Source organism: Arachis hypogaea, chromosome 16 (genome assembly GCF_003086295.3).
Source record: "Arachis hypogaea cultivar Tifrunner chromosome 16, arahy.Tifrunner.gnm2.J5K5, whole genome shotgun sequence".
Lineage (NCBI taxonomy): Eukaryota > Viridiplantae > Streptophyta > Magnoliopsida > Fabales > Fabaceae > Arachis > Arachis hypogaea.
Genome location: NC_092051.1, coordinates 94257023 through 94282387, shown reverse-complemented (window position 1 = coordinate 94282387; position 25365 = coordinate 94257023). Strand labels below are relative to the sequence as shown.

General features: G+C 36.6%; 1 protein-coding gene and 1 pseudogene across 1 annotated transcript; one reads left to right on the top strand and one right to left on the bottom strand.

The window, feature by feature from the left end:
- Positions 1 to 4985: 4985 nt before the first annotated feature.
- Positions 4986 to 5759, bottom strand: LOC112757235 (uncharacterized). Its single transcript, XM_025805841.1, has one exon. The coding sequence runs from the start codon at positions 5757 to 5759 to the stop codon at positions 4986 to 4988; it is 774 nt and encodes a 257-aa protein (XP_025661626.1).
- Positions 5760 to 9120: 3361 nt separating this feature from the next.
- On the top strand, positions 9121 to 10031 carry LOC112757234 (acetyl-coenzyme A carboxylase carboxyl transferase subunit beta, chloroplastic-like; annotated as a pseudogene).
- The last annotated feature ends 15334 nt before the right edge of the window (positions 10032 to 25365 follow it).

The window sequence follows — 25365 nt, the reverse complement described above, 5'->3', positions numbered from 1 at the left end:
ATGGAGAAAATAAAATATTTTTGTTCATTGAGCACACTTCCCTGCAATTCCTTGAGAGACGACCCGAGGTTTGAATACTTCGGTTATTTTTATTGGGGTTTGTACTTGTGACAAACAAATTTTTTATAGAGGATTGTTTGTTGGTTTAGAAATTATACTTGCAACGAGAATTTATTTGAGAAATTCTAAACCATCACAATTTTGTTCATCAGCCGTGCGGACGTGTCATTCAAGCATCGTTTTAGCATGATGCCTGTCCGCGATCTCACGCGTGCGCGTCGGGCATGCGCACGTGTGGCAGTTTTTTTTTTAACAGAACAAAAGGAAAATATGCTTAAGTGAAAATTTACAGAGATAATTAATGAGGCAAATATAAGCACATAAATAAAATAGAATTAGAAAAATGGAAGATCATACCATGGTGGGTTGTCTCCCACCTAGCACTTTTCTTTAACGTCCTGAAGTTGGACGGTATATAGGCTCAGTCCTCTTCCTTTGCTGGATACTTCAAGAGGAAAATCTCTAACTCCTTGTTGTTCTTCACTCTCGCGCCATGATATTGCTTCAAACGGTGACCATTAACCTTGAAGAAAGTAGGACTTGAGGGGTGACTTAGGTGGATAACTCCATACGGTTCCACCTAAACCACCACGTAGGGTCCATTCCACCTTGATCTCAGTTTGCCTGACATTAACCTTAACCTTGAGTTGTAGAGAAGGACTTGATCCTCAGCTCTAAACTCTCTCCGTTTGATGCTCTTATCATGCACCGCCTTCACCTTTTCTTTGTAGAGCCTTGAGTTTTCATACGCTTCTAACCTAAGGCAGTCCAATTCCTCCAGTTGTAATTTTCTTTCAATGCTGGCTCCTCCCAATCCTGAGTTGCATTCCTTCACAGCCCAGTAATCTTTGTGTTCCACCTCTACCGAAAGGTGACAAGCCTTTCCGTAGACTAGGCAAAACGGACTCATTCCGATGGGTGTCTTGTAAGCTCTCTGATAAGCCCATGGCACATCTCCAAGCCTAGATCTCCAGTCCCTTCTATGAGGTTTAACAATCTTCTCGAGTATGCGCTTGATCTCTCTATTAGACACCTCCGCTTGCCCATTGGTTTAGGGATGGTAAGCCATCGCCACCTTGTGAATGATACCATGTTTCTTTAACAGACCTGTCAATCTCCTAATACAGAAATGAAAGCCTTGATCACTCACGATTACTTGTGGTGATCCAAAGCGACAAATAATATTATTCCTAACAAAAGAAACAACCACATTAGCATCATCAGTACGGGTAGGAATTACTTTCACCCACTTAGAAACATAGTCAACAGCTAACAGAATGTATAAGAAACCATTGGAGTTTGGAAATGGACCCATGAAGGCAATACCCCATACATAAAAAATTTCACAAAATAACATGAGTTGTTGGGGCATCTCATCCCTCTTGGATATGTTTGCAAACCTCTAGCATTGGTGGCAAGAGTCACAGAAAATATTAGCATCCTTAAAAAGTGTGGGCCACCAAAATCCGCAGTCTAAAATTTTTCTTGCTGTTCTCTGAGGACCAAAGTGTCCACCACTCTCAGAAGAGTGGCATGCCTCTAGAATAGACTGGATTTCGGATTTTGAGACACACCTTCTAATTATTTAGTTAGCACCACATCTCCACAAATATGGGTCATCCAATATGTAATACTTGGACTCGCTCTTGAGCTTGTCCTTTTGATGCTTAGAAAAATTTGGAGGAAAGGTTCGACTAACCAAATAATTAGCTATGGGTGCATACCAAGGAACCACCTCAGATATTGATTGCAAGCTATCAAGTGGAAATGCATAATTGCTAGGAGTGGAGTCACTTTTAATATATTCTAGGCGACTCAAGTAGTCCGCCACCAAATTTTGGTAACCACTCCTATCTTTGATCTCTAAATCAAACTCTTACAATAACAATATCCAACGAATTAACCTTGGTTTTGACTCTTTCTTTGCTAACAAATACTTCAAAGCCGCATGGTCTGAATATACTACCACCTTTGTTCCAAGTAAATAAGCTCGGAATTTATCCAAAGCAAAAATAATAGCTAAAAGTTCTTTTTCAGTGGTAGTATAATTAGACTGGGCACCATCTAAAGTCTTAGAAGCATAAGCAATAATATAAGGGTCCTTACCTTCACGCTGAGCTAGCGCCGCTCCTACCGCATAATTTGATGCGTCGCACATGATCTCGAACGGCCTACTCCAGTCAGGCCCTCTCACAATAGGAGCTTGGGTTAAGGCAATCTTCAGCTTGTCAAATACTTCCTTGCAGTCTTCACTCAAGTCAAACTCTATGTCCTTCTACAGCAGACGGGATAGAGGTTGTGCAACCTTACTGAAGTCCTTGATAAAACGCCGGTAGAAACCTACATGACCAAGTGATGACAAGTCATCCTAGCCTATTTTAACTAGTCTTTTTCTTTTGTTTTCATTAGAATTATGTACTTTCTTGAGCTACAAGCAAGCTAATTGAGTAGATTTTCATGTTTCCCTTGATTGAACCAACCATATATGAATTTATGCCATTTCATGAGGTTTTATGCTATATTTGTTGCATATTATGAAAGAATGAATATCTCATGATTTTGAGCATAGCTTTGATGAGTTTGGTTAATTAATGATAGGTGAAGAAAGCTTGGAGAAAGGTTGAAGCAAAGAGGAATGGCTAGGAGTGAAGAGAGGACAATGGAATAAGTGAAATTGAACCAAGAAGCAAGAAGTTAGCCCCAACGTTAGCCCCCTAACTTGGAGGCTAACGTTGGAACTTGAAATTTCCTCCCTGGCCATCCCACGTTTGCACCAACGTTAGCCCCCTAACTTGGAGGCTAACGTTGGCACATGAATTCCTCCCTGGCCATCCAACGTTTGCGCCAACGTTAGCCCCCTAACTTGGAGGCTAACGTTGGCACATAAAGACATAAGGGAGAGGGGCCAACGTTTGCGCCAACGTTAGCCCCCTAACTTGGAGGCTAACGTTGGCGCCACTAGCACTAGACAAGGCCAACGTTAGGGTCAAAGTTAGACCCCTAACGTTGGCACCAACGTCCATACCAGAAAAATGTGTTGTCTGCTATGAAAAGTTGGAGCCAAAGTTAGACCCCTAACTTTGGCTCAAACTTTTGGTCCAACTTTTGCTAACCTCAAACCCGGTTCAATTGGTTCACTTTGGTTCTTCTTCAAACTTCAAGAGCAATCAACCAAGGCCTCTTTCAACCCAATTCCACCAAGAGCAAAGGCCCAACTCAAGGCTTGAAGATCTTTGGAAGAAAGTGCATAAATAGGATAGAATTCAAGTTATTCGGGGAGCTTTTCCTTTTGGAATTTTCATAATAGTTTTCGGAGAGCTTTTGATATTGAGTGAACTTTAATTTCTTTGTTTTCGTTGCTTTCAGTTTCATTTTACACTTGTCTTGGATCTTGGATTGGAGAATTGAAGAAATTCTGTTTCAATCTCAATCTTGGATCTCTCTGTTTCTTTACTGTTAATTGAATTTCATTTCCGGTTAATTGCTCTTCATCTCTTTTCTTTGCAATTTACATTTTCTTTGCAATTGTTCTTGTTGGATCTAGGAAGGCATTGAGATCTAGACTTGATTTTCTAGTCTCTGGGCCCTGAGATCTAAATTTTACATTCTCTGTTTCTTGCTTTTAATGTTCATTTACTTTACTGCTTCAAGATCCGTTTCAATCCCCATTCCCTTTTTCTCTTTTGTTTGATGCAATTTAACTTTTCCTTGTTTAATTTCTGCAAATCCACATCCTAATCCCCTTTACATTTCAAGCAATTTACATTCCTTGCACTTTAAGATTCCGCAATTTACATTTCTTGCACTCTAAGTTTCTGCCATTTAATTTCTTGTTCCTTAAGATTCAGCAATTTAATTTCCTGCACTCTTTACTTTCATGCAATTTACATTCTGCAAATCACAAATCACCCAACCAACACTTGATTCGCTTGACTAAATCAACCACTAAACTAAAATTGCTCAATCCTTCAATCCCTGTGGGATCGACCTCACTCCCGTGAGTTTTTATTACTTGATGCGACCCGGTACACTTGCCGGTTAGATTTGTGTGTTTTGGAAGAAATTTATTTTCATCCAAAATACTCATCACCAAGAAAAGAACGGACTTTTCTCACAGAAGAGGGGTAAGGTAACCCAGAAATAACATCAGCCTTTGCAGGATCAACAGATATACCAGTATTAGAAACAACATGGCCTATAACAATACCTTACTTTACCATAAAATGACATTTTTTAAAATTAAGTACAAGGTTCGAACTAGCACATCTTTCTAATACTCTAGCAAGGTTATCCAAACAGAGCTCAAAGGAATCACCATAGACACTAAAGTCATCCATAAATACCTCCATACAGTGCTCAAGAAGATCTGAGAAGATACTCATCATGCACCTTTGAAACGTAGCCGATGCATTACATAAACCAAAAGGCATTCTCTTATATGCATACATTCCAAAGGGGGATGTAAAAGTTGTTTTCTCCTGATCTTCTGGAGCAATATGGATCTAAAAATAACCAGTATAACTAACTAGAAAACAATAGTGTGATTTACCTGACAGACGATCAAGCATTTGATCGATGAAAGGTAGTAGATAGTGATCCTTGCGAGTGGCCAAGTTCAAGCGCTTGTAGTCCATGCACACTCTCCAGGAATTTTGCACCCTTGTAGTCATGAGTTCCCCATGCTCATTCTTCACTATTGTGACGCCGGACTTCTTCGGAACCACTTGTATTGGACTAACCCACTCACTATCTAAGATTGGATAGATAATGTTGGCTTCAAGCAGTCGGGTCACTTCCTTCTTCACAACTTCCAGAATTGTGGGGTTTAACTGCCTTTGAGGTTGACGGATAGGCTTGTTTCCCTCCTCTAGAAAAATGTGGTGCTCACAGACTGGAGGGCTTATACCTACTATGTCCGCCAAACTCTACCCAATAGCTTTCTTGTTTCTTCTTAGTACATGAAGAAGACGCTCCTCTTGTTGGGAAGTAAGCTCCTTTGCAATAATCACCAGAAGCTTCTGATTGTCTTTAAGATAAGCATACTTGAGGTGAGGTGGAAGGGGCTTCAACTCCATGTTCAGCTCATGGTTTGGCACTTGATCATCTGGAACCCCTGGAGGTGGCAAGATATCTTTAGTTTGCTCAGGGGGTTTTCCCACACTTGAACCTTGAACCATGTTCTTCTCATCCACTGCCTCTTGGTGAACATCAGCCACAGTCTCGTCAATAATATCACACTGGAAGATAGAGTGGTCTTCTGGTGGGTGCTTTATAGCTTCATCAAGGTTGAAGCTCACTGTTCTTCCATCTATCTCAAAGGAATAGGTTCCCGAGAAGGCATCCAATTTAATTTGAGAAGTCTTCAAAAACAGCCTCCCAAGCAAGATAGATGAAGGTCTCCCTGAGTCATTAGGGGGCATCTCTAGAATGTAGAAGTCAATAGGGAAAGTCAACCCCTTAATGCTCTCCAAGACATCTTTCGCAATGTCGACCACTAAGATTATGCTTTTATCTGCCAACACAAAACGGGCTGCCGACCTTCTCAATGGTGGAAGCTTCAAAGCATCATAAACTAATAATGGCATAATACTAACAAAGGCACCTAAGTCACATATGCAATCCACAAACTGTACCTCACCTATAGTGCAAGTAACCATACAAGGATCGGGATCACCACATTTCTCTGGTATAGCACCCATCAAAGCAGAAATCGAGCTACCCAAAGGAATAGTTTCTAAATCCTAGATCTTTTCCTTATTCATGCACAAATCCTTTAGAAACTTAGCATCCTTAGGAACCTGGCGAATAGCATCAAAAAGTGGAATAGTTACCTCAACCTTTTTGAAGATATCCACCATCTTGGGATCTAGCTCCAGTTGCTTTTTAGTCCTCCTAGTAAGGTGTGAAAAAGGAATGGGGATGGCTTCTTTCAGAACATTCTCTTCCTTAGATGCTCCATTCCTTGGTTTAGCTACTTCTTCTTCAACCACCTCTTGTGTCTCATCCTCTTCTTCAACATCTTCTACCTCAATAACTTCTTCCTCTTGAACGTCTTCTCTTAAGCTTGGCTCCTCGAGACTCCTCTCTTACAATGTAGTTCCAGACCTCAAAGTGATGGCATTAATTCTACCCTTGGGGTTAGGTAAAGGTTGGGAGGGAAGTGCACTAGAGCTTGAAGGTTGAGCATTTGAGGTAGAGGGTGGTTCCATACAGAATATAAGAGCTTGTAGAGTGGAGGTAAAACCGGTGAGGCTAAAGGTAAGTGAAGTTTGAAGCTCTTTTTGTCCTTGAAGAATAGAACGGAGTGTTTCATCTTGGTTGGAGGAAGGAGGAAGGTAGGTAATTTGTGGGACTTGTGGTTGGCTGAATTGAGGTGCTTGGGCTTGCCTTTGGTGAGGTGGTTGGTATCTTTGGCCTTGGTTTTATTGTTGGTACGGAGGGTTCTGTTGATACCAGTTGTGTTGGTAGTTATTATTCCACCTTTGATTTCCACCATTGTCTCTACCTCCTTGGTTGTTGTTGTCTCTCCATACTTAGTTGGGGTTGTCTTGCCAACCTTGATTGTAATTACCACATTGATTGTAGTTACGGCCTTGTTGATAGTACCCTTGATTTGGACTGTTGTAATAAGCATTGGTGGCCGCCAAGGTGTTGTACTCTTGGAGTTGTGGACATTCATCAGTGTAGTGCGAGTAGCAAGCGAAAATTTTACATACTCTCTGAGGGACTAACTCTTGATAGTGTTGTTGTGGAGGAGGTGGAGGTTATTGCTGATTGAGTTGGAGTTGCTTGAGTATATTGGTCATCTCTCCTAATGTCTTGGTGAGAGTAGTGGTCTCACTACTAGAAGAAACTTCCGTAATGGCCTTGGGATGTTTATTCCGTTGCCTTGTTTGTTGGGTAGACTCAGCTAGATCGGTGATCAATTGCCACGCTTCTGTCGCTGTTTTGTACTTAGTCAAAGAGCCATTACTCGCAACATCAAAAAGGGTCTTGTCTCGAGGCTTCATGCCTTGGCAGAAGTAGTTGATTAGCATCAACTGGTCAATCATGTGATGGGGGCACGAGTCCAGGAGATTCCAAAGTGTTCCCAATACTCATAGAGAGTCTGTGATTCACCCTGAATGATGCAGGAAATTTCCTTCCTCAATCTGTTTGTGACCTCAACTGGAAAGAACTTGTCCAGTAATTCCCTTATAAGCAGATCCAATTAGTAACAACAGCTTCTGGTTGAGTGTAGAACCACTCCTTTACGTTTTCCTCAAGAGAAAATGGGAAGGCATATAACCAAACAGCAGTCTCGTCTGCACCATGCCGCCTACTAGTTGAACAAGCTATCTGAAAATCTCTAAGGTGCTTGATAGACTCTTGAGCAGGTAAACCATGGAATTTAGGCAGTAGATTAATCAATGCGGTCTTCAATTCGAAATCAGCAGTTAAATTCAGATGAGTGCTTGATATGGTTGCAGTGTAAAATCTAGAGCTCCCGCTTCCTTGAGAGTAATTCTTCTAGGAGCTGCCATAGTATCTGTACTTAAATCAACAGAAGAGGTGTCAATGGAATTAGTAGGAGAGGAGTTAGTTTCTTCCTCAAATGACACTTCAGACTCAACCTCTGATAAGACTGGTGAATTGGGTAAAACCCCTTCACCACCCTCGGAGGCTAACCGATGCCGAGCTCGCTTAATATGTGAAATGGTTTTTTCAATTTCAGGATCAAATGCGGCTAGACTCGGATCCGGTAATGAACGTGTTATTCAATGCAAGAAACATAGAGCTCATGGTAATAAAATATACTAAGAAAAATAAATAATAAATACTACTAATAAACAGAAAATGCACCAATAAAATAAAAAAATGCAATTATGTAAATATAAAAATATTTACACTAATCAATAATTTAGCACACATATGCAACTCCTCGGTAACGGCGCTAAAATTTGATGGGTAGAAAAATGCCAGTTAAGAATTTCTTATAAAAATAGCGTTGCAAGTACAGTCTTAACTGATGAAATTTCCACTATCAATTTAATTTATGTCACAATTAAAATTTAATAACCGAGAGTAGAATCCCGAGTCGTTTCCCTAAGAGTTGACACAATGATGTAAATTATTGGTCAGGCTTTTCTGAATATTTTTTAGGTTGAGAACGGAAAAATAAGAAAACTAGAAATTAAAGCAATGAGCAAATAACAAGAGATGTTATGTATTTAAAATAAGAGGCCTTGGTTAGGGGAGATAATTGGGGTTTCTATCCTTGTTGTCTTTCCCAAGTGTGATAGTAGAGGTTCATTACTTCCACTTAGTTATCTTCTAACAATTGAAGGAAAGTCAAGTGGTTGTCACTAACTCTGATTCACAAGTCCTAGTCACTTCATAGGGAAGGACTAGAGTTGCTGAAAATTGAGTTACCCAGCAATTTCCAATTACAAATCAATACTTGAGTATCCCAACTCAAGGGATCCCAATTAATCAACTCCTAAGCCAAGTTGAGAGCTTTAAGTCATTAAAATAAAATTGGTAATTTTGAGAAATTAATTAAATTAAAATTGGAGAGGAAAACTATAAAGATGATGACTTCAATTGAAGGTAGCAATAGCTCTCTCAAGATCAAATCCAAAGCAAAACTAAGAAATCAAAACCCTAAAGAAAAGTAGTGTTTTTTTCTCTAGAATTCAAAAACTAAAGCTAAAACTAAAGTGGAAAGTGTAGTCCTCAGTCTCAGCTCCATCCCTGCCTCTAGTCTGTATTTTTGGGCTTGGATCTGGGTCCAAATCAGCTAGAAATCTCCCCCACGAGTTCTGTTAGGTGCAGCACGTGACGCTCTGTCACGCGTACGTGTTGGCGCTGAACTTTGCATCTGTCCATGCGTACACGTCAGTCACGCGTACGTGTCGCTGAACGATGCTCTTGGTCACGCGCACGTGTCATCCATGCGTGCGCGTCGCTCCTTGCTTCTCAAATCTTCAATTTCTTGTGCTCCTTCCACTTTAATATGCTTTATCTTCTTCCTTTAAGCCATATATGACCTGTAAACCTGAAAACAGTTAACAAACACATCACGGCATCGTGGAAAAATGGTGGTTCAATTCTATGCTGTTTTATAGGCAGTTAGAATACAGGTGTGGCTAAGTAACTCAATGGATAGTTTTGGTCCTGTTGAAAATACCAGTGCAAGTGAAGACCCAATTTTGATTAATATGGAAAAAGACTTTGCTAGCTGGAATGATAGTGACAATTCTAGTTACAGTAATGTTCATTATTTAGTCGGTGTCAGGAACATTAGAAATTTCCTATCTGATAAAATTCTTTTAGTTAGGGATAACAATAGCCAAAGGAACCGTTATTCCATATATTTTGATATTGAAAATCAATTTTTAGAGATTTCTAATGATCCTTCTTTTCTAAGTGAACCAGAAAGTTTTTTTGATAGTTATAATAAGAATTCTAGCTATCTGAATAATGTCTCTAAGAGACATGAGAATCATTACATGTATGATACTAAATCGAGTTGGAAAAATGGCATTTATAATTGCATTGAAAGTTATCTTCGTTCTCAAATCTGTATTGTTAGTCACATTTTAAGTGAAAGTGATAAATACAATGACAGTTACTTTTATACTTCTATTTGTGGTAAGGGCGGAAATGGTAGTGAAAGCGAGAGTTCTTCCATAAAAACAACTATCACGAATGAGAATTTAACTAAAAGAGAGGATTCTAAAGATCTCGATGAAACTCAAAAATACAAGCATTTATGGATTAAATGCGAAAATTATTATGGATTAAATTATAGGAAATTTTTTAAATCAAAAATGAATATTTGTGAACACTGTGGATATCATTTAAAAATGAGCAGTTCAGATAGAATCGAACTTTCGATTGATCCAGGTACTTGGAATCCTATGGATGAAGACATGGTCTCTATGGATCCCATTGAATTTCATTCGGAAGAGGAATCCGAATGGAAATAAAGGAGAATTAAAAATTAACAATTTAAGGCTTAGAAAACATGTTTTCAATCATATCACAAAATTGGGAAGGAAACTTAAAAACATGCAATTTACATGAATAAGTGCGAGTTTAGTTGATAAAACCCACTCAATTCAGTCCAAAATATATCATAAAATAATGGTTTATCAACTATCAACGGGAATATTTTGTGAAAATTCTTAACCGACATTAATCTTACATCACGCACACAAACCAGAACTCACAATTTCGGCAACATCTCAGAAATAATATTTTTGACACCAACTTCCCATGATCATATCTTTTTCTACGAAATTCCGATTTCCACAAAATATATACCGTTTTAAAGCTCTTTGAATTATCTTTTAATTAATACAAAATTCAATCCATTTCAAAAATTTTAGCTCAAGATATGATCTGCCAAAAATCCATTTTCACCAAAACCTTTAAACCTCAATTTCACCAAACTCTCAATCCAAAATCACTTATTTCACATTCAAAATAGTCCTAATATACCTAAATCATATTCATATATCTTTTCATGATTCCATAACCTAGAAACACATAAAATCATCCATTCCATACTCCAAATTCTACTTGTAAACTCAAATCTCAACAATTTACATCACAAAATATCATTTCACCATCCTCTATCAACATCAATAAACCTCATCATTCATTAACATTCACAAGAATCCAAACCGAATATCACTACACAATATTATCATTATTCAACTTTAATCTCAATAATCAACAACAATATCACAATTCATTAAAATCTTTGCAAGCACCAATACTCAAAATTCACTATCAATAATTCAAACATATCCTATGGTCCACTGATGCGTGAGCATCTTATACCCTTTTTCATAGCATTTTCTAGTTGTTTTTAGTTAGATTTTATGAATTTTTACTATATTTTAGTGTAAAATTTATCTTTCGATACTACTTTGAGTTTTTGTGTTATTTCTATGATTTTAGATGATTTTTGGGCAAATTTGGTAGAATCTTGTTCAGAGACAAAGAAAGGATAGCAGATGCTATCAAACCTGACCTCCGTACATTCCAACGAGCATATCTTGAGCTATAGAGATCTAATTGACGTGTTTTTAATGGTGTTAGAAATCTAACTTTCAGAGCTTTCCAACGATATATAATAGTCTATACTTCTTATCCAGAATAACTACCAAAACTGGCATTAAACACTCACACTTGGCGTTTAACGCCCGAGAAGGGCTAACCTCCCAAGTTGAACGCCCAAAACTGGCATTCAATGCCAGCCAGGGATCAGAAGCCAGCAAATTCACCCCCTTCTCCGCATTCAATGCCTAGATTCCAAATTGAATGCCAGGCATCAACCCAAACATTCACCAAGTGGGCCTCAAATTAAAATTAACATCTTTTAGGGTTAGTATTTACTATTTAAAGAGTAGATCACTTAGGTTAAGAGTGCAATTAACTTAAGATCTTCTTTTACTTTTATTCTATTTTTCTGTAAAGTGTGAGTAACTAAACCTCCTAGTTAAGATTAGGAGCTCTACTTATTTCTATGGATTAGTCTTATTACTCTTCTATTCTAATTAATGTCTGATTCAATTATAAGGTGCTGTTTTCGTTCTTAATCTTATGAATCTAGGGTGGAACGACAGTATGACCCTCATTCTACATGAGCACTTGTGATTCTCGACAGAGCTATCTCGCTTGGTCTAGAGTTTGAAAACACTCCTCCTAAACTAAGGGTTACCTACGGCTGATTGGGATATGTGACATGAAATCCAGTTAGTTTTGGTGTAATTAAGGTTTTTGTGGCACTAAACTAGATTTCTGAACTTCACCCTCTGATCTGAAAAGAATTGACCTTGTCTGTGGCATTTTAGTAAGATCTGGGGAGATTAACTCGCTAAGACTTTAGGTTTTAATCACTTATGGTTTGCCATGGAATGAATCACTTATTCTTAAAATAGTTCGTACGAAGTATTAATCCAGAAAGATAAGCATCTCTGAGACCTTAACTGCTTCCATATATTATCACTTTACCAATCTTTAATTGTTATTCTTTACTTTCTTGTTTTATGTGAATTCAACAACAATAACTCTTTTTCTATTTGCCTGACTAAGTTCTGCAAGATGTAATACCCTAACTTTTAGCACCTCATGATCGCACTAAAAGTCCGGGTGTCACCTACCTCTACTCCTTTAATTTCATACTATATTTATTTAATATTGAGCCTTTGCGAATACGAACCGAAATCCTTAATTAAGAAAACGGAAAGTTTTTTATTTTTAATCACTTAATCACAAAGATATATGTATATATATATATATATATATATATATATATATATATATAGACTTATTTCAAGATTCTCAAAATACACGTCCTATTCCCTCTAAGAACTAAAAACAATAAACGATGAGGGAAAAATAAAATCTAACAACTCAACTTGTAAACATAATCTTCTATGCTCTTGTAGTTCTGCCCTTAAACCTTTGCACATGTAGCTGAAAGGGTGAAAATAGGGGGTAAGAACTGGAAAGTTCTTAGTAGGGTCGGGATTAGAAGTTTTGTTCATTTTATATATACTTGGTCAGCAATAACAATCAACAAGGTACCATCTAGTTCAACAATTAAAGAACACAGAATTCCAACAATCATTTAGCACACCCACAATTACAGAAAATACACTCACAAATAAATATGCACAAACAAGTATGATGCATGTTGTAACACCCTAATTACCCTAAGTCGTATCTCGCGTCGTAAAGCAAAGGTTAATCAAAGGTTACGACAATTCTAAATCTTATACATATTTAAATAGAAGGAAATAATATATTCTAAAATCCCGATGAAGGATTTAAGCTCAAAAACAGATTTCAAAAAGCGCAAAACGCTCTCACAAAGCTACACTAAACGAGACACAAGATATACGTATAGATATCAACACACACACACACACACACACACACACACACACACACACACACACACACACACACACACACACATATATATATATCAAACTATAAGGATCTAGCTGCCGCTCGCAGAGTTTATGCCAGCTAGTTATATACAGACATACAGAGTTTAGAAAGCAAAATAGCTTATACAAATTTTCCTCTCAAAGTATGCCGCTAGGAAAAATAAATACAAAAGTGAGAGATCTTAAACAAAATAATTAAAATGACTTCAAAACAGGATAGAGATCCTCCACTCTGTCACCACCAAGCAACTCACCGAGGTGGATTGTGATCTACATCTGAAAAATAATAATAGAATATGGTATAAGAACTGGAGGTTCTCAGTATGGTAACAGTGCCCAGTAATGTAAGATATAAGACTCCTAGACGCCAGAGGCAATCCTAGAGCTTCATATCCATGATGAGATTCAACTTAAAGCATAACTAAAACTTTAAAACATATCTTAAAACCATAATAATAAAGGGTAATCTAACTTAGTGGATTTCTAAACTAACAAGCCTCCGCTGTCCCACAGCCTTCACCAACCCATCCTCCATGCGATCCCATCGCCACCGGCTTCCGAACCTCCTGAATCCAGTAGAATACACAATTGATACAATGCAAGCAAAGCACACGTATAAGCATATATGTCAAGTAATTCAAATAGGAAATTAGGCATGTTATACAAGTAGGCAAGCAATACAAGTCGGCAAAGCAAGCAAATAGATAAAAGATGCACAGATGAATGCCTATCCTATTGGCTGTGATATCATATTGTCGGTTTAACTGCCAACCCGACACACCTCCATGGAGATGTCACCCTTCGGTCTAATAATGGGAACCCCCGAGATATGGTGCCCGAAACACCATCCAGGATGTCAGTGCCTGCACACTCTAGTGATTCTGAAGGGATGCGAGCGGGATACTCTTGCCACAGACCTCACATCTCAGCGTAAGCGGGATAAACCTACCGTCGTTACGCCACCGCTGCAACCTCGATAGGCAGGATTAACTTGCCGTCCCTGCCAGGCACATAGCGTCTTAACAATTCTCAGTATATAACAGTAATCCAGTAGTTTTCAGAAAGTTATTTTTCAGTATATCAATAATTCATCATTGCATTCCGAGTCCTAGACTCATCTCAACCACTGTCAAGTCATAATTTCCATTCTGAGTCCCAAACTCATCTCAACCACTGTCAATTCATAATTTCTATTCTGAACCCATTAGTTCACTACTTTCACAATTCTTTTAGAACTCTTCAGTTTACCACTTTCACAATTCATTATCAATAATCACCAATACCATACGCCGCCTTTTCACTTAGCTAAAACCATCCTCAGCTCTCCAGAAACCTAAGCTTCCATTTTCTAACTTTTACCAGAAATACCGAGTTTGATCGCCTAGAACCTTTTCTAGGTTTTGACATCCAAAAACAAGCCAAAGAGTCTTATATAAGTGTCACAAAAGTTTACAAGCTTGCCGGGAAGGGGAAACATTTGAAAACAAGGTTTTTATTGAAAAATAGGGCAGTGTGCGTACGGATAGGGGTGTGCGTACGCACGCCCAGAAAGATGTTTAAGAAGTGTGCGTACGCATAGAGGTGTGCGTATGTACAGGGAGTAAAAATTTCCATTCTGCTCATACCCACGATGCGTGTGAACGCCCTCAACAGAATGCACCTTCCAAGTGTGCGTGCGCACACTTTCAAAAATAGACAGCGTGTGTGTGCGCAGACAAACCAGATATTCCAAATTCTGCAACATTCACAGAATTCAGATTTCAGACACCAACTTTCAACGATCATATCTTTCTATACAAAATTCGGATTTCTACAAAATTGATACCGTTTTAAAGCTCTTTAAATTATCTTTGATTTGATATAAAATTTATTCCATTTCAAAAACGGTAGCTCAAGATATAATCCGTTGAAGTTCATCAAAAATACATTTTTACCCAAGGTTCACTAAATTCTCAACTTACCAAATCTTTCAACCAAAACCAAACCAAAACCACACCAACTTTAACTCACATCAGTTCTTACCATGTGTATCACATTCCACCACTCATATCATCAAATTCTCAAACCCAATTATCAATTATATCGCTTTAAACAATTTCTCACATACAAACTCATCAATCATCATTCAATCACTACTAATCATGAGAAATCAACTTCAATTTCAACATCCAACATCATTTATCAACATCAATACCAATATCCATCAAAATAATCCAATCCTATCCTATGGGTCATTAGCCTAAGTGTCTAGAAATATTACATATTACATAGAGAAAACCAAAATCGTACCTTGACCGATTCCCAATATGCACTAAATCACCAAATTGACCTCCACCAAGCTTCCACAAACTCTCAAACTCAATCAAGCCACCAAGTCCACTTTCAAGTCACCAACATTCTCCATATAACACCAATTCAAGCTATATAGCCATAATTCATAGCTAATCAACCTAGGGTTTATTATAATTATAATTTCACAAGGGTTAAGAATAAACTCACCTTACTCAGGATTGATTGGGTCAAACCCAATAGGAACCAAAGGCTAGAGTGTACCTAAACACCCAAAATCACAAAACTTCACTCAAAACCAAAACCAAATTTTCAAATTTCACAAGGGCTTGAAACAGGACAGGAAATTTTGAAATTCTTACCACAATACTTAGCTAGAAGTGACGGACTCGGCGAGAGCTTTGCGTAGCCGCGGATGGCATGCGAATCAAAGCACCGTAACTCGAGATATGATGGATTGAAGAAGAGAGTGAATAGTGTTTTAGCTCTCCCCTCTCACTTCACTCTTGCAGCTGTGTTTTGTGTTTATGAGTGTGGTGAATGAGCTGATGGCTCATTAAAGAAGGTTTTATATGTTGGGCTTGGGCCTAACTTGGGCCCGGTCCTACCCGTTAGCATTTTTGGTCCGTTCGACCCAATTTCGGGCCAAACCTTTAAAATTAACGCCCGCTTTTCAACTTTAAATATTTTTCTAAGGTTTTCTACTATTTTTAATTATTCTCATACAGTATCGAACATACTTAAATCGGTTCTGCTAGTTCATTTACCGGTTTAAATTTTTATGCTATTTTTTGTAGAAAATTACATTTTCTGAATTAGAAAAATCTACTGAATCCAAAAACCATTTTTAAATCTCCTAATTCTCATTCTAAGCTTTCGAAACCTAATTTGGGCAATTTAATTATTTAATTAATCGGTTAGTTAATCGCGATTCTTACACATGTCTATCCCCTACTGCAGGTAATGAGCTCATCTGTCGGTTTCGACCTACTCCCGACGTAACTCAGCAACCTTTGTCTGAGTATGGTTTCCAGTGTCATAACCTCTGTAAGCAACCTCTATGTTACAGGTGCGACTCTCTTGAGCCGATGTATACAAACATAACCTCTGTAAGCAACCTCGGTCTTATAGGTGAGGCTCTTTCCGGTCAATGTATGTATTGATAACCTCTATAAGCAACCTCCGTCTTACAAGTGCGACCATCCCCTGGATTGGCCGATGTATATCTGGAAAGTAAATCTTGGTAGACTCACTACCATATCTCTGCTCGTTTTCAGCAAGTAAACAATTATCTCAGCTCGTTCTCAATTCCAAATAATACTTCTATTTATCTCCTTTTCATTTCACTCGTTCTTTCGTTTCTTTTGTTCCTGCTCTCTACTCTCCTGTGACAGAGGTTCTTTAGATTCTTTTAATCCTTTTTTTTCTTCTTCTTTTATTTTTCTTGTTTTAATACCAGAAATCATCTTCACACTTTTCCCTCATCTCTCCCTAGATGTTTTATGAAGAGTGAATCATAAGATTCTCAACTTAGGTTCGTCTTTCTACAGCTTTTAAGTAAGTTACTATTTAACTCTTCTATTCTGTTATAATACAAATTACTAATGTATAATACATTTCAAAAATACATTGATAATAATCTTAATAAATTAATAACAACAATAATAATTTTTTTTATTACTCAAAACTTATAAGTTAAGCTTTATTATTAAACTTTTATAAATTATTCTAAATATTTGAGCTTTCTAAAATATTTATATTTTTATCCCAACATATTTTATAATTTATTAAAATACTCTTACATATAATATAATTACCAAAATAACTTTATATCTTTTATAAAATACTCATTTTACCGCTAAATTTCTTAATTATTACTTAAAATATCCCAAAACGTAGATAATTACAAAACTAACTTCAGTTTTATTTAAATTACTATTTCAATCTCAAATATAAATCTTATTTTTCTTGATTATAACTTTACCAAAGGACTGAACTCTATTTCCAAAATTTTTCAAGTTTTCTGCTTGATTTTTAAGTCTGTTTTTGAGTTTTACAGTTACCGATTTCTCACAGTTTTTTATTCAATCTTCTAATCACCAAATCTCATCAATTTCCTCAAAATAACACATTACAACAGTCCCAAAACTATTAAAATAATCACAGGTAAATTATTCCTCATAGCCAAACCATCAAATCACAAGCAACAATAATAATTCAACATAAACTCATTCAAACTCAAATAATAATTAACCAAATCAACATTCACTTATCAAATTCATATTTAATTATTATAAAGTTACCAAACTCTACCTCCGTACTAAATCAAAATAATGGAAGCTTCGAAGAAGCTTTTTGATCGAGCTGCTGAAGAAGAAAACATCAAAAATCACCTGTACCAACTAGAATTTCAATTAACCGAATTCCAAGAGAAGGAGAGCTATGTCACTGTCAACTTCTACTGAATAAAAGTGATGTCAATACGTAGAGGAAAAAAATATAAACACTTTTATCGGATTAGATTTTTTATTGGAGTTATGGATCTCAAAATATCGAGGTCAAAAGATATATGTTTTCATGCCATTCACGTTCTCTCCCGATTTTCTTTCTTTTTCTTCCCACGGTTACTTGTCTCTTTTTCCTTTGCTTAGTTCGGTGAAGAAGGAAGAAATAAATGAAGCATAGGTGATGATTAATGGAAATGAGGAAACATGTGTCATATTATGTATATACACATATATGCATACAAGCCACCATGGCTTTCTTTCTTTTTCTCCCATTACGTTTGTTAAATGTAACCAAATAATAATATAATAATGATAATATAATCATAATAATAACAATAATAATAACAATAACAATGATAAATCGATAACTAATAGTATATGAGTAATTTTTTTTGTCTAGATTATTTTAGAGTTAAATATATATGAGTTACTAATATAAATGACATTAGTAACTTAAAAGTAAAAGATATACGATAAAGTATTAGTGAAGCTAAACTCATCAAAGGGTATCGATATTTGCTCATATCGGCGGATATCAAACTCGATAATAATATTATTAACAAAACTCTATTTTTAAATTAAAAATATCAATTACTCAAATTAAAATATACATATAATTTTCATTACTTATAAATTACTAGAATTATAGTTTTAATTATATATATATATATATATATATATATATATATTATGAATTTCATTAAATTCAAATAGTTATAAAATTAATTTAATTACTTATAATGAAGTAATTTCTAAAAATAAGGGACTCTAATTTATAAAAATAAATTTTAACTTATTTATATTTATATTTTTAAAATTGTGGGTCATTACACAAGACAATTATTGCTTGCGAATCCAACAATTCTCGTGGGATCGACCCTCACTCACCTGAGGTATTACTTAGACGACTCGGTACACTTGCCAGTGAAGTTGTGCGAGTTTAATTTTTGCACACCAAGTTTTTGGCATCGTTGCCGGGAATTGCTCGTGATTGACAACTACTGGTTGTCTTGTTGCTTAGATCAGGTACTTTTATTAGTTTTTGACAATGTATTTTCTTTTGAGTTTCTAACTTTTGAGGTTTACTTATTTCTCTGTTTTTCTTTCAAAATTTTCATCATTAATTTTCTCTTACTTTCAAAATTTTAAGTTTGGTGTTTCTTAGTAGTTTTTGTTTAATTATTGTTTTTCTTGATTTTCGAAAATTGATCTTGTTTGCTTTTTTTTTTTTGTTCGAATTTTTTTGTTATTATCTCTTATTTGATTTCAAAATTTTTAAGTTTAGTGTTTTTTGGTATTCTTTTGGTGCCTTTCCTTTTGGTGTTATTTTTGTTATTTTATTTTGATTTAATTTTAAATTTTAAGTTTGGTGTCTTTATAGTATTTATCTTTCCTTTTCTAAAAAAAAAAATAATATCGAAAAAAAACCTTTTCTTTTTAAATTTTCTGAAATTCTTGAGTCTTTTTCTGATCTTAGTTTAAATTTTTAAGTTTGGTGTCCCACTAGTGATATTTTTGTTTAAATTAATTTTCTTTAATCATATCTTATTTATCTTTCTTTATCTTTGATCTTTACCTTATCTTTTTCTTTGATTTTTAAATTTTATTATCTTAACTTATCTTTATTTTAAATTCAAATTTTAAAAGGTTTAGTATTTTGTTAGTTTCTTCTTTCTTTCAAATTTGAATTTCAAAATCTTTATTTTACTTCTTCTCTCTAATTTTCGAAAAAATTTTCAAAATAAAGTAAAATGAAATATACAAATATGTAAATTTAAAAAAATATTTACACCAACCAATAATTTAGCACACTGTTGCAACTCCCTGGCAACGGCACCCCAAAATTGATGGGCGAAAAATTACCGTTAAGAAAATATTAATAAAAGCTGCGTTGCAAGTACAGTTCTTTACCGACAAAAATTCCACTTATCAATTTAGAAAGAGTTGTCACAATTTAAGAATAAAATACTGGGAGTAGAATTTTCAGGTCGTCTCTCAACGAGTTGACAAAAGAGTGCAATTTATTGGTCATAAATTTTCTGAGAAATTTTAGAGTTGGAAAATGGTAAAATAAATGATTATAAATTAAAGCAATAAAAATTTACAAGAGGTTTTATATATTTAAAATAAAAAGCTTTGACTAGGAGAAGATTAATTGGAGGTTCTATCCTTGTTGATTTTTCCAAGTATAATAGTAATAGGTTGTTGCTTCTACTTAGTTATCCTTTACCTAATAAGGGAAAGCCAAGTAACTGAACCAACTCTGATTCACAAGTCCTAATCCCTTCCCAGGGAATGATTAGAGTTAGTGACTAGAGAGTCAGCCAACAACTTCCAATTACAAATTAACACTTGAGTATTCCAACTCAAGGGTCTCTTATTAATCTACTCCAAAGTCAAGTTGGGAGCCTACTCCATTGACATGGATGCCATTTTCACAGACATGTAAAGGGAGTAGAAAAGAGACATGGTAATTAAAATTAATTTAGTAAAAAAGCAATGTTTTTGAAATAATAAATTAAGGAAAAATGATATTCAAACCAATAATGAAATTAAATGTAAAAATAACTCTTGCATTAATAATTTCCAAAATCAAAGATATCCATATGGAACTCTGAACAAACTGAATGGAAAATAAAAGAGTAAGGGAATAAGAAAGCGAACTGTAATGATAGAGACTTCAAACGGAGGTAGTAATTCTCTCAAGATCCAATCCAAAAGCATAAACTATAAATCTAAGAATGTGAAGAACTCTAGAGGAAGTAGTATTTTCTCCCTAAGATTCAAAACTAAAACTAAAAACTAAGTGAATATGAATATCTCTTGAGTCTCTTTTTTCCCCCTGCTCTAGTCTGTGTTTTTGGACCAAAAACTGGGTCTAAACTCAGCCCAAAATCGCCCCCAGCTTCTTCTGCAGTTACAACACATTACGCACATCACGCGTACGCATCAGTCACGCATACGCGTCGATGGTCTTCTGCGTGTGTCACGCGTACGCGTCAGTTACGCGTACGCGTCGCTGTGAAAAGCTCCAAGTCACGCACACACGTGAGCCATGTGTGCGCGTCGATCCTCGCTGGTCAGCTCCTTTGTTTCTTGTGTTCCTTCCACTTTTGCATACTTCCTTTCCATCTTCTAAGCCATTCCTGCCCTATAAAGCCTGAAAACACTTAACACACGGATCATGGCATTGAATGGTATAAAGGAGAATTAAAAATTGACAAATTAAGGGCTTGGGAAGCAAGTTTTCAATCATGGAACAAAATTAGGGAGGATTTATAAAACCATGCAATTTGTATGAATAAGTGTGCAAAGAACTGATAAAAATCACTCAATTTAGCACAAAATAAACCATAAAATAGTGGTTTATCCATCTCCCCACACTTAAACATTAGCATGTCCTCATGCTAAACTGGAAGTGTATATGCACTCTAATCGCTCAAGTGTCTAGGGTTAACCCACTCTAATCTCCTCTAGTCATGCTTTCTAAAGCTTTGTTCTTCATCTAACCAATCAACAAATATCTAGTGTACCAATGCAAATATCATGAGATCTTTTCAAGGTTGTAATGGGGCTAAGGTAAGGGTGAGGATATATGTATGGCCAAGTGAGCTATAATTTGAATCTTTGACTAACCTAAGTTTTCACTTACACACACACACTCTATATAATTGTAAAATCATGTCTAGCTACCCATAATCTCACTTTTGTATATTTCACATACTCATGTATCAAATTTTCTTTAATTTCATCACATATGCATTGATCTTTTTATTGGACTTAACATTGGGGTAATTTTGTCCCCTATTTATTTATTTATAATATTTTTTTTATTTTTTTTATTTTTTTTAAAAACATAGTATATCAATGCATGTGGTTTTTATAGTTTCACATGAGCAAGCACCCAAATTATCAAAATTTGTCAATAAAAACAAGATACATTCTCATTAACCCAAGTTTCCATAATTCCCCACACTTAGTTGACACACAATTTCTATCTTAAGCTAACCAAAGATTCAAATGGGATAATTAATTTTTTTTGCTTAAGGCTAGTGATGTGGTAATATAAAGAATAAATGGGGATTGAAAAGGCTCAAAGTAGCAAACAAAGGTAAATGTAATGGTAGGCTATTTGGGATAAGTGAGCTAATATCAAATGATGGCCTCAATCACATGTATGCATGAATATACACTAGACAATGGACATATATAATGGAACAAACCATAGATTACAATCATAGAGAAAAAAACACACAAGAATAAAAATCATGGTTAAATAATGTAACCATATAATTAAGCTCAAAATCTCACAGGTTGTGTGTTCTTAGCTATAAACCATGTTACAAATTACAATCTTCAAACAAGTTTAACACAAATTTTAATTTGAATTAGTGAAATACCATAAAATAGTGTCTTGAAAAGAAACTCATTGCTTCAACGAAGCAGAACATACATGCAAGCAATCTATCCTATCTAATAAAAGAGAAATAACATATTGGTGTTAAGAGAGATAGAGATTACCTCCGGAAGTCAGGTACTGACCTCCCCACACTTAAGGCTTGGCACGATCCTCCGTGCCATCAGTATGGAGAAAGGTGGGGCTGGTAGCATCGCCCCCACTGTCGGACTCGTTATGGCTACCCGTGCTGGTAGGTGAAGTGGAGTCTGGGGTATCCCTTTCTTCCGGAGGTGGGTGAGTACTAACAATGAGCTCCTTCAGATAGTTGTATCAGCACTTGTTGTGGTGCTCCACTTGCTCCATCTGCCAGTCTTGCCGGTCTAACCTCTGAAGGATCTGAAGGAACATCTGAGTAGTGGGTGGTGTAGGAGGTGTGGGTGATGGTGGGGCGAAAGTGGGAGGAGTGTCTAAAGACGGGCTGGGATGTCGGCTAGTAGAGGGTACTGGGGGTCTGGTATACTTTCCATTCGGGACATACTGATCAGCCCTTGGGATCATGGCTTTGGTATCCCCAGCCCTATAGGAGACTCCTGCTGTAGAGACAAGATCTGAAACCAATGTGGGAAAAGGTAAGTTGCCCGCAATCTGCATGTGTCCCATGGCCTGCCGGATGTGTCTTGGTAAGTTAATGGGTTGCTCTGTATGAATGCACCAGATGAGAACAGCCATGTCCGCAGTGAAGGTGGACTCGTGAGTGCTCGGAAAGACATAGTGGGACATAATCTGTGCCCACACGCGAGCCTCCAAGGTAAGTGCAGGAGCTGAGATGCTCTTAGGTCGAGTCTGATGTTGTCCATAGATCCATGTGCTGCCAGGTTGTGTTATGACTCTAAGGACGCTATTCCAGTCAAACTGGTATCTCTGGCACTTGAGAGAGGCCTCTTGGCAAGTGTCCAACCCCTCTGGGCTAGGTGGAAGATCCAATACTCTCTGAATGGCCCCTTCGGAGACAGGTACTTACTTTTGACGAATGATAAACCCCAATTTTATGGTTTATCTTGTACTTAATTTGGGGGATTTTATCATCTTTTCCCACATTTATTCAATGAAACAGCATGGTTTTGTAATTCTCCATTGATTTGTGCTTAAGTGTAAAAACATGCTTTTTAGGCCCTTAAATTGGTGATTTTAAATCACTTTAATTCCATTCGATGCCTTGATGTGTTTGTTGAGTGATTTCAGGTTCATAAGGCAAGTATTGGATGGAAGAAGTGAGGAGAAAAGCATGCAAAGTGGGAGAACTCATGAAGAAATGAAGGAACTGTAAAGCTGTCAAGCCTGACCTCTTCGCACTCAATCAACCATAACTTGAGCTACAGAAGTCCAAATGAGTCGGTTCTAGTTTCATTGGAAAGCTAACATCCGGGGCTTCAAAATGATATAAATTTTTCATAGTTGCTTCGCGTTTAGAGACGTGCACATGCACTATATGTGTGCGCGCCGATGGAGCACGTGATTCACTAAAGTGAAATCGTGGCCAGCGATTTGTAGAGATTTTTGGGCCCAATCCAACTCATTTCTAATGCTATTTCATGCAGAACTCAAGCTTGGGCAAGGGGGAGCAATTATTTGTAGTTTTGGCATCATGTAGGTCAGTTTCTAGAGAGAGAAGCTCCCTCTTCTCTCTAGAATTAGGTTAGGATAATCTCTTCTAGATATAGGTGCAATTACATGTTTTCATCTTATTTCTTTTATGAATTCTTGCCTCTACTCTTTCATTCTCATGATTTGTAGTGTTAATTTCTCGTTTTTCTCTCCTTTGTGATGATGAACTCATGTTGGATTTGGATCTTTTCTTTAATGCAATTTAAGCTTTGATGTTCTTTTATAGTTGATTTGAGTTGTGATCTTACTTTCCTTGCAATTGGTAGTTGGTAGATTTTACTATTTCTTGTCATTTATTATGCTTTCCTTTTATGCCTTCCAAGTGTTTGACAAAATGCTTGGTTGGATGTTAGAGTAGATTTTGAGCATTCTTGGCTTGGAAAGAGTAATTAGGGAATCTTTTGTCATGAAAACCCAACTTACGTTAGTGATCTAGAGTTGTTAGTTAATATCATTTTCAAATACTCTAATCTCTTGCTAATTCAATTAGTGAGTTGATTAGAACTTTTGATTTGAGATTAATGGTGCACGAAATTGTGATCTCCAGGCTCGAACAAATCCTGGTACTGGCTCCAAAGCTTGGTGCTCTGATCTTAATTCATAATTGTCACAACTTCGATACAACTAACCAGCAAGTGCACTGGGTCGTCCAAGTAATACCTTACGTGAGTAAGGGTCGAATTCCACGGAGATTGTTGGTATGAAGCAAGCTATGGTCACCTTGTAAATCTCAGTCAGGCGGATATAAAATAATCATGGAGTTTTCGAATAATAAATAATAGAATAGGGATAGAGATACTTATGTAATTCATTGGTGAGAATTTCAGATAAGCGAATGGAGATGCTTTTCGTTCATCTGAACCTCTGCTTTCCTGCTATCTTCATCCAGTCAGTCTTACTCCTTTCCATGGCTGGCTTTATGTGATACATCACCACTGTCAATGGCTACTTTCGGTCATCTCTCGGGAAAATGATCCAATGCCCTGTCATGGCACGGCTAATCGTCTGGAGGCATCACCCTTGCCAATGGCTTCATCTTATCCTCTCAGTGAATAATATGCTCACGCACCCTGTCACGGCACGGCTATTCATCTGTCGGTTCTTGATCATGCTGGAATAGGATTTACTATCCTTTTGCGTCTGTCACTAACGCCCTGCAATCGCGAGTTAGGAGCTCGTCACAGTCATTCAATCATAGAATCCTACTCGGAATACCACAGACAAGGTTTAGACTTTCCGGATTCTCTTGAATGCCACCATCATTCTAGCTTATGCCACGAAGATTCTGGTTAGGAGATCTAAGAGATATTCATTCTAGCTTAATTCATGTAGAACAGAAGTGTTTGTCAGGCACGCGTTCATAAGGGAGAAGGATGATGAGCGTCACACATAATCATCACCTTCATCACGTTCTTGGGTGCGAATGGATATCTTAGAAGAGAAATAAGAAGAATTGAATAGAAAACAGTAGTACTTGCATTAATCTTTGAGGAAC